Source organism: Xiphophorus hellerii, chromosome 1 (genome assembly GCF_003331165.1).
Source record: "Xiphophorus hellerii strain 12219 chromosome 1, Xiphophorus_hellerii-4.1, whole genome shotgun sequence".
NCBI lineage: Eukaryota > Metazoa > Chordata > Actinopteri > Cyprinodontiformes > Poeciliidae > Xiphophorus > Xiphophorus hellerii.
Genome location: NC_045672.1, coordinates 17,203,686 through 17,217,846, shown reverse-complemented (window position 1 = coordinate 17,217,846; position 14,161 = coordinate 17,203,686). Strand labels below are relative to the sequence as shown.

The window sequence follows — 14,161 nt, the reverse complement described above, 5'->3', positions numbered from 1 at the left end:
AAGCAGTGCAAGTATATGAGAAAAACTAAATCAGGGGAAAAAAATTATGGGCCTTCCAGACGCGCACACCCGCCATGTATTTACTAATTGCTGCTGCCACTAGTTTGAAGGAACTGAGTGGAGAAGGCATAGGGAAAGGGTTTTCCCTATGCCTTCTGTGGCATGGGGAATACCACAGAAAGCATTCTGTGGCAATAAGAATAAGGAACTTTCTATGCAGTTCCTTATTCTGTGAGCTCCAATAAGGAACTGCATAGAAATAGGTGGCGCTTTGTGAGAGCAAGTGTTTAGGCACCCCAATGGCTGCAACAGGAGGTTCAAGGATTTCTCAAACATGAATGAAAGACTCAAAACACAGGTATGTTTTTCATGCAGGAATAACGTGATATAACTCTCACAATAGTTGATTTTACATAATCAGAACTTTCAAACTTAAATAAAAACCTAGACTCAAAAAGGAGTATATATGTAGATGCATAAGGAACTGTATTTGAACTTGAGTTTAAATTTATTTTCTTGGTTTTATGCCGTAACCTTTACAGTCTCTTGTCTGGAAGGAGACCTGCAGAGATAAAGATGAGGCTGTGAAGAGGAGGTGGGTGAGGAGATGGGTGGAGTTATCCCACCACTGCTCCCCCCCCCCAAAACCCCCACCCCACGTACTCTAAGTATATATACATTTCACCGAGGACTCCGTTCCACCCTCATACAGACTCTATCAGTGTATCAGCAATGCCGAGTAAACCCGCACCTATGAAAAAGCCTCCAGCCAAAAAGGCTGCAGAGAAAGCACCTGAGCCTGCTCCGGAACCTGAACCCACCCCACCTGCTGAGGCTCCAGCCGAGCCAGCGCCTGCTGCAGCCGAGGGGGAAGCAGCCCCCGCTACCCCAGCTGATGACAGCCCTGCAGCTGAGGGAGCTGCTCCAGGTAAAACAGAAAAAAGAAAAAAAATCCTGCAACTGGAGGGAAGGGAAAGCCTTACAGTATTTGTGTAGCTTAAAATATTTGAAAGTAATAATGCACTTTTGTTCAACTATATTGTGCAGCTTCTAAGATGTCAAAGGATTTGATTATTAATCTGAACATAGATTTGAACATTGCAACACAAAATACAAGTGGTTTCGGTCAACATTTTGGGGGGTTTCACACAGTAACACTAGGAGGGCCAGGTTTTTAAGACCCGGTCTTAAAAACCTGGCAGGGTTTTTAAGACCCTGTCCAAACTGACGACTCTGATGGCTCAAATTAGCCTCCATTCATCCATTCTTCTATTCATCTATTGTTCTATTGTACATGTGGTCGTTGACCGTCAGGCCAGAAGGTAGGGATGTGAATAGTCCATGTTGGGGGTGGGTATCTATGATACCTAACACTAGTCGGTTTAGTTTTGAAGCGATGTTTTTGGAGAGATGTGACTTTTTGCAGCTGATCCATGATGTTGTGCTGCATTATCCAGGTCATTTTGCCAAATGTACATAGAGTTTGCAAAACATACAATCTGTTTCAAAAAGTATGCAAAGGTTTTTCTAAAAGAAATGAGTAATGTTTCTCTTTGAAATAAAGCTAAGAGGGTATAAAATGACAGTTTAGAAATAAACTAACCAAATTAATTGTGTTGATCCACCTCAAAAAAATCATGCAAAAAGTGTAAGCAAAAGAGATCTGGGAGACTTTGCACATACAAATTTGCATGCAGCCTTTTGTGCTGTGGAGGATAAATAGGTGACTGCTTCACCTATTTAGTTCACAAGAACTAATGGCATTTATTTCAGTCATAATCTTGCGGGGGGTGACCAAGGTTCCATCACTATGTGACAGCTGGTCAGCAAACCTGGCAAACATGATTGACATGGCAGCACTGAATGCACATGTGCTTTATCAGGCATGCATTGGGGTGCAGGAGAGACGGGTGGACTTCTATTTTACTGTCAGTCCTGCACTTTATATTTTATATTTAGATTTATATTCATATTTTATACTGTATTTTATTTTACTCACAACATTGGAACCTCAAACATTGTCCTGAGCCGTATGCAACGAAATTTCGTTCTGTATACACCCTGTGCATGCAAAATGACAACAAAGTCAGTCGAAGTCGAAGTCTAAGGAACAATTGTGCAACTGTGAGATGCGTTGAGGCCATTAACAGGGTACTGATAAGGTAATGGCCCTATTTACTGAACAAAAGCACCTGCTAGATAAAATCCTTCAGGTCATTTGGCCTGTCTCTAGACTGAATAGGTAGAAACACCAAATGGACTACCTTCGGCCCTCCTAGTGGTAAAATTTATTCATCTTTTTCTTGTTCTGCCACAATTCTCATCACCAAACCTCAGCGGTTATTCTTGTCATTTGTGGGTTTAGTAGAATGAATTATGCAGAATTTGGTTGAGTTAAGCATCATTAAGCATCAGACTGATGGGAAGCATAAACTATAATGCAGAATGAATGATTACTGAAAGGACAACAAGACACACTGTGTCATATTTGTAACATTTTATAGTATTTCATTGTTGTGCACATATCCAAAATCCCCCCCTACTCATCTTTTAGAGAAAAAAATTTTACAAAATGTCTATTCTTTTAGAAATTTACTGTGCTTTTATAGATTCAGCCATTTCTCTAATGCTCTCGCTGCTGCTTTGCTTCAATAGCTCCAGTGTTGGACAAATGACCAAGAAATTTTTTAAAGATTAAAACATGGAATAAATGTCACTAACTGGCTTTCCTGAATGGGATTTGAATGCTAGCTGCTGCTCCCATTGCTGAGGACAGTGCTGTGCTTCCTGCTGCAGACGCTCCAACAGATGGTAAACATAAAATATAATCACCTTCATACGCAAAATATGCTTTGTGCAAGAAATAATGACGCAAATGGTTATGTGATTTGTGCTGCATTAAGTATACAAGTTTGACATCTAGAAGATTTAGAAAGCAGGCTAAGATCTCACTATGTGCAGTAGAGGTTGTTGGTAAACCTTTGGCTTGTTTAATTCCAGCTTCTCCAGCAGAAGCTGTTGCAGTTGAGGAACCCCCTAAAGCCCCCACACCCCCTCCTCCTGCAGGTAACCTGACAATACCTGACAACATGCTGTGCAACGAGTTTTATTACTTTTTTGTGTGTGTGTACTTCTCATTTTTAGTCCAGCTGTCGAATAATTTTAGTGGACTGATGCAATAAAAAACGGTCAAGTATGAAAAAAAAAAACTCGAAGGATTGATGTCTATATATAACAGAGAATTCAACAAAAGAGGCAATATTAAATTTCATTGTTAGAAACTTTGCTCCTTATTTTTTTAGGTTATTCTTTGTCAAATGTGGTATGATCTTACAAATATATCGTTATATTTTACCTCTAAAGCTCTTTGGTACATTCAATTAAATTAAATTCAACTCAATTCAGTCTTGACACTTTATTGCCAAAAGTATTGTGTCCCATTCCTGTTTATTTATTTCAGCTGCTTCAATCATTTCTGTGATCATGGGTATGTAAAAACAAGTAGAGTACTTTTGCAAAGATTTGTGAAAGACAGGGTTGCTCTCGGGAGCTCACTGAAATCCAGAGTAACACCAACATAATGAATCCGACTAATCAACCCAAACCCCTTCACACCTAGGAACCTACCACTTAATGACTGCTGTCATTAAGTGGTTGTGAAACCTGATAGGTTTCCTGGGCAACAAGTTCAGTCGTCTGATTTATTGGCTATTAGATATCCCACCACCATCAACTGTGACATTATAACAAGGTGGAAACAAATGGGAATGACAGCAAAACATGTCGTGAAAACTGGAAAATTACTCCCTAATGCTTGCGTTTTTATCTTTCTAATCCACTCATGCCGTACAGTCCCCAGCAGCGCTCCCCTGGATGTGGCTGTAGATGACGTGAATGACACCAGCCTCACCATCAAGTGGAAAACACCAGAGAATGTTGGTAGCTCCGGCTTGAGTGGATACACTGTCGAGTACCGCAAGGATGGAAGTAAGTGTATAAAGAGCGTGTGTGCTTATGTGTGAGGCTGCACCTGTCCTCAGAGTGTCAGGAGGCAGATAGATTTGTCGGGCCCATACCGAATACGGCCGACATAAGTTGACCGGCTGTCGCTGTATCCTTTGACACTGCTTTTAGAAGTTGCCCGTTTGCTCAGATGACAGCATGCCGTCTAAGGTTTCATCGTGTTGGTTCTTACTGTACCTTCTCTTGGACAGGTTGTTTGCAGGATTGTGTCAACAGGTGATAAACTAATAAAAGTGTCCAATACATTTTCAGAAGGAGAACACGATTTTTGAGGACATGTTCCAAACTGATTTTTTGATTCAATCATCACACAGAACTAAACGTGAAAATCAACCCAGTCTGACACAAAATATGTTCCTCTGTAGCAACAGACTGGATTGTAGCTAATGGGGAGCTGACCATGGCTGACTGCTACTGTGTCAGAAACCTGGCAACCGGAGACCTGCTGCATGTCCGCGTTGTGGCTGTAAACCCAGGTGGCCGCAGTGAACCTGGGCTGCTTCCAGAGCCGGTGCCTATCCGGGAGATTGGCGGTAAGTTACTGTTAGGGTTAGACAATTTACGGTGAAAGAACTTTTTTTTTTTTCATTTGAGTCTTTGCAGCTTCACATAGGTTTATTCTATTAGAGAAGAAACGCTAGGTCAATTTTGCAGTTTCTTTTAAAAAAATAAAAATAAAAAGTTTTTCTTTTTCCTGGACACAATTGTGTCATTACAAAATATTTTTGCACACAGCCACTTTCTTAAGAATTTCCTTGGTGTTGAAGTCATTTGTAACTTTTCTGTTGAATTTCCTCTGATAGTTGTAGCTTATGACCTATTCTTAAAATACTCCTGTTGCAAACAGAGAGGCGGAGGTGGTATGAAGTGCAGGCGTCTGATGGGTTGCACAGATGTAAAGACGTAAATCCTGCGGGTGCTGACAAGAGCTTTCATTGGTTGTAGATCAAACTGTCACTTGAATGTCTCCGAAAGCAACTGCATTTTTTATTGATAACGACACTTTTTAAAATTAATTTAATCAGTAGCAGCAAGCTATGATCATCATATCCTAAAGAATGAACATGGTGGGGGGAAAAAAAGCTGGCAAAAAAACAATTCATTTGGCTTTTTTTTTTTTTTTAAAGTGTCTTATGCCTTGATGTGTAAAAAGAAAATAAATAAATAATCCAGATGTATTCAAAATGAACACAAATCAATGTGGATGTAAACATCATCCCTGTTGAAAGTGACAAGTGAAACTCCATCTGCCGAGCTGGGTGGCTGCCGTGGGGGGAGACTCTAGCTTTACGATGGCACTATCAGTCTCAAGGATGATTTATAGTCAGTCTCAGTCAGGCAAAGGAAAACATTTGGGTAATGAGCCTTTTGGCTGCCGTGTATTCACCGACACGGCCTCGTCAGTGCAGATTCACAGCCAATTTATTTATGGGACTGCTGCTCTAGCTGTCCTTATAGCTCAGTTTGACTTAATGACATCATTCATGCAAAGTAAAGAGATGCAACCTATGTAACAGATGAGTTGTTTGTCTTTCTAGCAATGTGTGGTCATCTGCAAAAAAAAGAAAATCTATATTGTTTTTCAGGATGTTAAGATCAAATGAGAAGGTAATATTTTGCACAAGTGAAACATTTTATTGAAATAGGATTTGACTAAATCTCTGACTAAAATCTCCAATTAATCAACCTGTGTGTGTGTGAGGCCATTTCAAACATTTCCTAAAATCTACATCAGAACTGAAAGGAAACGTGCGTATTTTTAAAAAGTGCTTACTTTGTAAGAGATGTGACTCTGAACCAGCAGAAGTGCTAATCTTTCCTGAGGTCTTTCCATTTCGCAGTGTGGTACGGTGATAAGGATCAGGACTTATATTGTATTTCATGTATTTCAGAACTCTCCAAGCTGTTCACTGTAGGTAAAAAATGTCCTTTAGAAAAGTTTTTTTTTACTGTTATACAATATTAAAATATCTTTCTTCCTCTCTCTCTCTCTCTATACTTTGTATGTGACTAACAATTGATATATCTATTGTGAGTCTATTCCTGAAAATAGACTCACAGCAATAGACTCTCCCAAAACATGCAAGGAATGTAAAACCTAAGGAATATTACAATTTTCCACTGTCATGTTTGAAAGCGCACAACTGATTGTTAAGATTGACAAGTGTCATTTGAGAACGGAGACTCCACTGTGGCATTTCGAGAGGGTGTCAAAATGTGTTGACCTGCCTAACTTATCCACTTTCAGAGACGGAGCTTTCCGTCCCGGGGCGTATTTCCTGGTCGTGGTTCAAACCACCGGGAACCCAGAGAAACCTCTGAGGGACACATACGGTCATCAAAACAAAAGCGTTGGCCAGTGGAGGGAAGCGAAACATGAGCCTAATTGATGGATTCTGGGTGGCTTGTCAGTGTTAATTTCAGCTCTTTGTTAGACACGCATTGACATGCACAGGCCGATGAAAACAGATTGTCCTACATTTGCAGAAAGCCTCCTCCAACATAGACACTTTATCCCCAGACAAAGACAGATTACACATTGTTTGTAGTCCAACCCGGTGGCCGGTAGATGTTGCAGTGCTTTGCAGCTCTTCTGGGCATTGCTTTCAGGTTTGGTAATTAGCAGGGCTCAGTGCTTGAGCTGCATCTGGGGGCAGACCTGAGCTTCCTGAGAAATGATGGCTTCCGTCGCCAAATCCCAGCTTGATACGGTGACAAATGTAAGGATAAAGAGTGATGAGACGTGCGGGGTCGCCGACAGAGAACATGGGGCAGTGTGTTCTCAAAGGACATTTTGAGTTGACCTGTAGAAACAGCACAGGGTTTTATGTGTCATCTAAACCCATCAGGGTTTAGAGGTATTTGCTACTTGTGCAGAATCATGTGAGGGATGCTCTTCCTGATCCTTGGCACCCAAACCTGAACAAATTAGCCAGCCTGGTAGCTGCGTAGATGTTGCACAAATTCCCACCCATGATGTCATTTCATCCCTGTCACAGTATCCAAATAAAAGTGCAACTGCGCATGTTTTACCTCTATTTAGCTGCGATATTTGACCTCGCTGAGGAGTTAAACATTATGACGTCTTCTTGTCTTTGCACATAGTGTAGAGGAGAAGTGTGTGAGGGTTCAGCCAAGGTTTTCTTCTCACCAAAGCTATTTTGGGCTCTACTGGATGAAAGGTTTTCCTTTTTTGCATCTCCTTGCCCAGATACAGTAGTTTTGATTAGCCATTCAGAAACTGTATCACTCGGAAATATTACTGTAACTTCATTCTGAGTTTGGAATTTTAATTCTTTTCTCCTAAAACACAGGAAAAAAGCTTACAATTTCACCCTTTTTTCTATTTAAATTTACCATTAAAAAACGGTATTGTGAATTATGAAAAAAAAAAAAAAAATCCAGATTTTATAGGATTTGTATATATGGTAAATTGGGACAGACTTTGTATGAGGTGTTTTATTTGGATTTGTATATTTCACAACATATCAAATAAAACTGGGAAAATTTCTCACAGCAATAGACTCTCCCAAAACATAAAAATAAATAAATAAACTTAAGCAATATTATGTTTTTTCACTGTCATGTTTGAAAGTATTTTGTTTTTATTTTTGTAAATATTCATTTTAATATCAAAACCTGACAGTAGCACACTCAGTCATTCTCCTGTGTGAGCTTTGTCTCACTATGTCTGGTCTATTTATGTCTCGTTGACTTGCCGTTTTGAGGCGACGTGGTCCCCACAGACCCGAAGAGGAAACACTAAACGCATTCCAGCTTTCACAAAGAATACCAGTAATTCAAGACAGTGCATAATATTTGAGTAGTTTGAAGCAGTATAAGTAAACGGATAACCAGAAAAAAAAACATAGTTGTCTCAATTTTTCAGACAGACCCAAGATCCGCTTGCCTCGTTTGCTCAGATCCTGCTATGTAGGGAAAGTTGGACAGCAGATCAACCTGGTCCTCCCGTTTGTTGTAAGCTAGCAATTCATACTAAAGCTAACAGATCATACTAGGGCATAAAAGAGAGAGAGAAAAACTAAAGCCGTATTTTGTTTTTCTCCTTCATTTTCCGATCCGTCAGGGGAAGCCCAAACCTGCAGTGTCATGGCTGAAGGATGGACAGCCTTTGGACACCAAGAGGGTCAACATCAGGAACAGCGACAGGGACAGCATCATGTTCATCCGCAGTGCTCAGAGGGAGGACTCTGGCGTTTACGAGATGACACTGAAAGTGGAAAGCTTTGAAGACAAAACAACCATCACCCTTCAGATTGTAGGTCAGTCTTATGCTCTGTTTTGCTTTGACGATCCCAGCGACCATTCACAGTAAAGACAGGAAATGCGTCGATGCAATTTTCTGACTAACTGTAGATGACCATGTTAATCTGCCTCATTGACTTGCACGTACAGTCTACTTCCGGCTGCTGCTGTTAAATAAAAAACCACATGTTAAAGATACACTTGACCTTTGACTCTTTGCTTCTTAAACCGGCTTATAAACTCTATAATACTTGACTGCGGTGTGCCCCGTCAATGTTTTACTGACCCTCATTTCTGTCCTCAGACCTCCCCGGTCCACCTGCTAGTGTTAAGCTAGTAGATGCATGGGGCTTCAATGCTGCCCTGGAATGGACTCCTCCAAAGGACAACGGCAACTCAGACATCACTGGATACATGGTCCAAAAGGCCGACAAGAAGACCGGGGTATGACTTCAGTAGCAGCATGTTTAAAGAGAAAAATTAACAAATAGAAAAACCGCAAAGTTGAGTCTTATTTTACATGCACACCACTCTGAAGCAAACAACCTGCTATGTGTCCACGGACAGGAATGGTTCACAGTACTGGAGCACTACCATAGACTAACAGCCACCGTCTCAGACCTCATCATGGGTAACTCATACCTGTTCAGGGTGTTTTCCGAGAACCAAGTGGGGAGGAGTGAGAACGGTGCTGTTACCAAGACTGCAGCAACAATCCAGAAAACAGGTAACTTTATAGATGTATGTAGTATTTTCATGACTCTATGGAAGGGTTTTTATGTGGGTATAGCTTTACAGACAGGCACGCAGCACTTGCAGCTTTATTAATGAATAGCGGTTAGTCATCCAGAGTCTAAAGTGAGTACTTGAGGAGTGAAAATGACCTTGGCACTGTTTTAAAATCTAAGTGGGTGCTTCTCTTGGGCGGTGTTCAAGTAAAACAGATTAATTTTTAGAGCCTGAAAAGCCATAAAGACCTCTGACAGAGCTGCATGTGCATATATAGGGATGTGTTTTACACCTAATCCTGTCAAGAAACTTTATTAGCTTACAACATCATACCAGACTGTATGAAGGATGTAGGTAGTGTTCATTGATGCTCTTCTCTGTTGTTGGAAAGCACACAGGATATCAACTTACTGCACTGTGTCATTTGGTTTGATACAGTCACTACTTTGTTTTGTAACTTATGTTGTGCTTAAGGAGAAAGAAATGACTGGCTGAGGCTCTTATTTGTCAAATTGATCTCTCAGTCTAGAATTTTTTTCCCTGTTTGGGGTTTTTCTGTTGTTATTAAATGTTAATAAAATAATCTTGCAGCACATGCTCTAATATGACTTAATACTAAATACTAGCCAGAGTCTATCCATAAAGTTGTTTTGCATTTAAATTAGTGCTCTGTTTCTTATGTATTGTTGCTTGAAATTGATATTCAACCCACTAATTTTCTACAATGCATTAAAGTGTCCTTTGCCTATGCTATACAAAGATGCAATGATGGCTGTGTGTGTAACTTAGGCATTGTCTACAAACCTCCTGAGTACCAGGAACATGACTTCAATGAGGCACCAAAGTTTACCACGCCCCTCATCAACCGAGCTGCCACTGTGGGATACACTACCAAGCTGCTGTGCTCTGTTCGAGGATGCCCCAGGGTCAGTCATGTGTACTCATGAGTAAGAGGTTCATGGATGAGAGCTCTCCTTCATTCACAGATTTAGTAAAATCCTGGCTAAACGTTTGCTCCTTCTTCAAAGAATAATCAATCAAGCAATACTCTATATGGAAAGAAACTGCCCCGTTTCATTTAAGCATTGTTGTACAACAGCAATTGCATCAAAATGTGCTATAATACACTCCTGTAGAGGTTTATTTTGAACTCTTTGCAAAAACCCTCTCAGCTCACATTCAAGTTCTATTGCTTTAGCTCACAGGTGTCAAACTCCAGTCCTGGAGGGCCACTGCCCTGCAACATTTAGATGTGCCTCTGCTGCACCACACCTGAATAGAATAATTAGCAAGGCTCTGGAGAACTGATCTACACAAGAAAGAGGTATTTAAGCCATTTCATTCCAGTGTTTTGTACCTGTGGCACATCTAAAAACTGCAGGACAGTGGGCCTTGAGGACTGGAGTTTGACGCCCCTGCTTTAGCTGATGAAAACAGAGCTTTTACTTTATGTTGGAAAACATCCTTCTACATGCTGTTAGTTTGCTTACTTAATGCTATCTGTTAAGTCTGTTTGCATTTTTAAAATGTGACATCAGGCATTGGAAAAATAATATGCTGCGTTCAAGTGATGTAAGAAATCAGTAGCAGCTTCACAGCCTCCTTGCTTGGCGTCTGTCTGCTGAGTTTCTCCCATTTATGACGACTTGGACTTTAGTGTTTTTAGAGTGCAACAGAAGGTAACCGGATCATGTCCACTCTCCTGTGGAAATATGACCTTGAAGTTCTTTAGTTGTCAGCTTTGCAAATCAAACTGCACTGTAATTGGAGTTTTTTTATATTTAACCTTTGCTTTGTGTAACTACTTTTATTTTCTGCCTTGGATCCTGCAGCCTGTTGAGCGCCGTTTGAGAAGGTACAGCAGAGAAGTATCTCCAGTATACTGATAAGATGTTCTGCTGTCTCTGATAGGGTTTTCACATATGGAGGAAGGGGTTACATTAGTGGCCCTAAGAGGAACACAAAGAGAAGGCTGTGATAAGATGTTATGTCTACATAGATGTCCTGCTTTTTCCCTGGAGGTCCTATTTTTACCTCCCGTTCAGACTGCAGCGTACTTCCCTTATCAGTGTTGATGACAGTTACTGTGCATCTGCTCTCATGGAGGTGGGAGAGACAGGTGTCTTTGGGTAATCAGTTATCTCTGCTATTTAAATGAGATTAAGTCGACATACATGTTTGGAGTTGTTTGAGATTGTACGTAGGCACAAATAGCACTTTGATCCATCTTTCTATTGTAGCCACATAGCAACAAATTTAGAATTACAATGAGAGTAGCAGTTGTACAGTACATTGGTCTACTTGAACTGATAACCACGCAGAAGAGAAAAATAAAATAAAACATGCACTGTGCATTGCAGAATTATTCAAGCTCTTTGAACCTTTTTCATAAGCATTTCCTCACTTTCGAGCCACAAACTTCAGTGTATTTTATTAGAATTTTAGGTGATAGACTGACAGAAGTCAGTGTATAATTGTAAAATTTAAAAAAACTATCATGCATTTGGAAAACTATCTACTCTTTGTTTTGCAGAAGTTGTAGAATAATACGTGGTATGTAAACACTAAGCTAAAACAGACAGGCACAAACAATAAACACAGAAAAGCTATTTTCTGATGCACAGAAGATTAGGAAGTTCACTCCAGGGTCACACTCTTCCAGATGAAAAGAATGAACTTCTACAGCTTAATTTAAAATTTTACTTTATACCTCACATTGGTAGAAATAGTCTGAACAAGTGTTTTATGATGAGATGTCAGGCAGATTGTTCATCATAGCATCATTGCAGGTTCCCAACATTATAATAATAAAGAAGTTTGGACATTGAAGAGGAATTAGTGGAAATGTTTTGCCAAAAAGCACAGATCCTCAAATAACTCAAAAGAGACACAGCTCGTCGGCCTCAGACTGGTTAACTTAAAGGTAACCAGTCTGAATGCAGTGACAGAGAAATGAATGACAATCTTAATGTCTTCCATTTATTTTGAAGCCCAAGATCGAGTGGATGAAAAACCAAATGATCATTGGAAACGACCCCAAGTTTCGTCAGATTTCCAATCAGGGCATCTGCTCCCTGGAGATCCGCAAGCCCTGCAGCTTTGATGGTGGCGTGTACACCTGCAGAGCCAAGAACGCCCAGGGAGAAGCCATGGTCTCCTGCAAACTGGAGGTCAAACGTATGTGTTACAAAAAAAGTACATTCAAAATTTTCCGGACTTGTATTGTTGAAAAAAACTCTAAATGTAAACTCGTTCATATCATATAACGGGCTAAAAGTTCATCTCTCTCCAAACAGAGGTTCTTCTTTCGGAGACTGGAAAATAAAAAGGGAAATAAGAAAAAAAGGTAAGGATTACAATGAAGAGGAAAATAAAAATAAGCATATACCAATGATAGAAACAGAACAGAAAAACAACTAGGTAAAGGCAAATTTCTAATGAATCCAAAGTAGTGATGCTTTTTATAATGCACTCTACATTTAACATGCTGCAAATTCAAAAGCAAAAAAAAATCAAGTTGGAATAAAAATAGCCTTTGAACTAGAAAATCATTTTCGTAAGAGATATACACCGTGATTGGAGAACAACGAAAGGGGCCGACTGAACGAGGCTGGAAATGTTCACACCACACCGCATATTAGGTTGTGTTTACAAGTTCACAGCTTTCTTCTTGTGATTTGATCGCTGAGAGAAAACGTGTGTGATTCCAAACATAATCTGTCCCCGAAATACTGCAGTCACGTTAGAAAGTGTCAGGATGTGTATCCATTAGGAGTAGCCGTACACTGGAGGCAGCCTTAGAGGGACAAAGGTTTAGACGGGGAGCGCCTTCGAGTGGGAAGGCGTCAGTGATGTCAGAACAGCGATCCGCAGCTTCTAAAAATGACTCCAGATGATCTGGCACACAGCCCAACTCATCACATTACCATGAGTTGACAGGCTGAGTGGAGCGCAGCGAGAAGAAGGAAGAAGAGGCTAAGAGGGCAGAAACAGAACCAGATAATCCTCGGTGGGAAGCGCACGCTGGATCTGGCCTTCAGAAGTCCATATTCATTTTAGCAGAACATTCTTATCTAAAGTGATCCTTAACACCTTGTGAACCCATTTAACTCATGTCTTTATTGTTTTTCTATCAGTAATTTAAATGAGCAGCAGATGCCTGGGTCTTAAGGTGAGTTTGAAGCATGTGTCTATTTTATACGTTAACAATCACATCATAGAACATCTCTTTCCTGAGGGAGAAAGAAAGCCAATGAATGGTTTAATGTCTGAAATCGTAGAACTTGAGAACTTTTGCATCATTTTACTATTTCCTCACTATATCTATCTAATATTTCTTCCAGAGTGTTATAGTAAGTGAGTGAAGATACTGCAGATGGCTGTGCAGAAGCACGTAGATAACGAAGACGGAGACAGAACAACATGCCAACATTCGTATATTTATTTGTACACTAAACATCCGGACTGTCCCTCTTCCTATAAAGTGCGAGACAGACATACATTACAGCAATTCTTTCCATCTCATTTGGACAAACCTGTTTTTGACAGAAATGTATGCAAAACTTTATGTAAAGCTTTTTATCCAGCTCGTGTGTAGATTTAACAAGCAATAAAACAAAAACAGTTCATCGGATGCAATAACTCATGTTAATAAAACAAAGTGTATTTTATTACAACTTGTGTGGGATTCTTTATTTGTTTCAAAATAAATGTGTTGAATTGATCAATTTTGGCAGTTTGGCCACTTGTCCACACAGTCATAATCTACTAACACTTGGTTTAATGAATATGGTATTTCTGTGCTTGAATGGCCAGCAAACATCCCACAAAGAATTGTTGTGCAAAAACAGGTTTGGGTATCGAACATCAATTTAAAAAGTATGTAATTTTGATCAGAATTACCAAGTCACAACATCACCTGGTTACCATGAACTTGAAGTTACCGCACAAATTCAACTTAACGTACGAATGTCGTGACGAGTGAATGGAGGCTTTACTTACTGGAAACATTTAGATAAATATGTAAACTTGTTCTTCTATTTTTATCTATTTTTTCTCTACAAGCATTGCACCTCTAAATATTACTGACACAACAGCATACTCTGCTTTTGATTAAACAGAAGTTGTGAAGTTATAACTTAAA

The 14,161-nt window shown here is 39.9% G+C and overlaps 1 protein-coding gene across 3 annotated transcripts; it reads left to right on the top strand.

Moving 5' to 3' along the window:
• Window positions 1-695: 695 nt before the first annotated feature.
• mybpha (myosin binding protein Ha) lies at window positions 696-13,694 on the top strand. 3 transcript variants are annotated; one of them, XM_032565941.1, is made up of 14 exons: window positions 696-928; window positions 2,752-2,811; window positions 3,001-3,066; window positions 3,853-3,987; window positions 4,389-4,556; window positions 7,913-8,001; window positions 8,111-8,306; window positions 8,594-8,733; window positions 8,857-9,016; window positions 9,808-9,944; window positions 12,009-12,195; window positions 12,315-12,361; window positions 13,153-13,189; window positions 13,362-13,694. In XM_032565941.1, the coding sequence occupies exons 1-12, from the start codon at window positions 733-735 to the stop codon at window positions 12,341-12,343; spliced, it is 1,563 nt and encodes a 520-aa protein (XP_032421832.1). In that variant the 5' UTR covers window positions 696-732; the 3' UTR covers window positions 12,344-12,361; window positions 13,153-13,189; window positions 13,362-13,694. The 3 variants fall into 3 exon arrangements, with proteins under 3 accessions (XP_032421832.1, XP_032421825.1, XP_032421839.1); XM_032565934.1 differs by having other exon boundaries at window positions 12,315-12,364; window positions 13,155-13,189; XM_032565948.1 differs by lacking the exon at window positions 2,752-2,811 and having other exon boundaries at window positions 12,315-12,364; window positions 13,155-13,189.
• The last annotated feature ends 467 nt before the right edge of the window (window positions 13,695-14,161 follow it).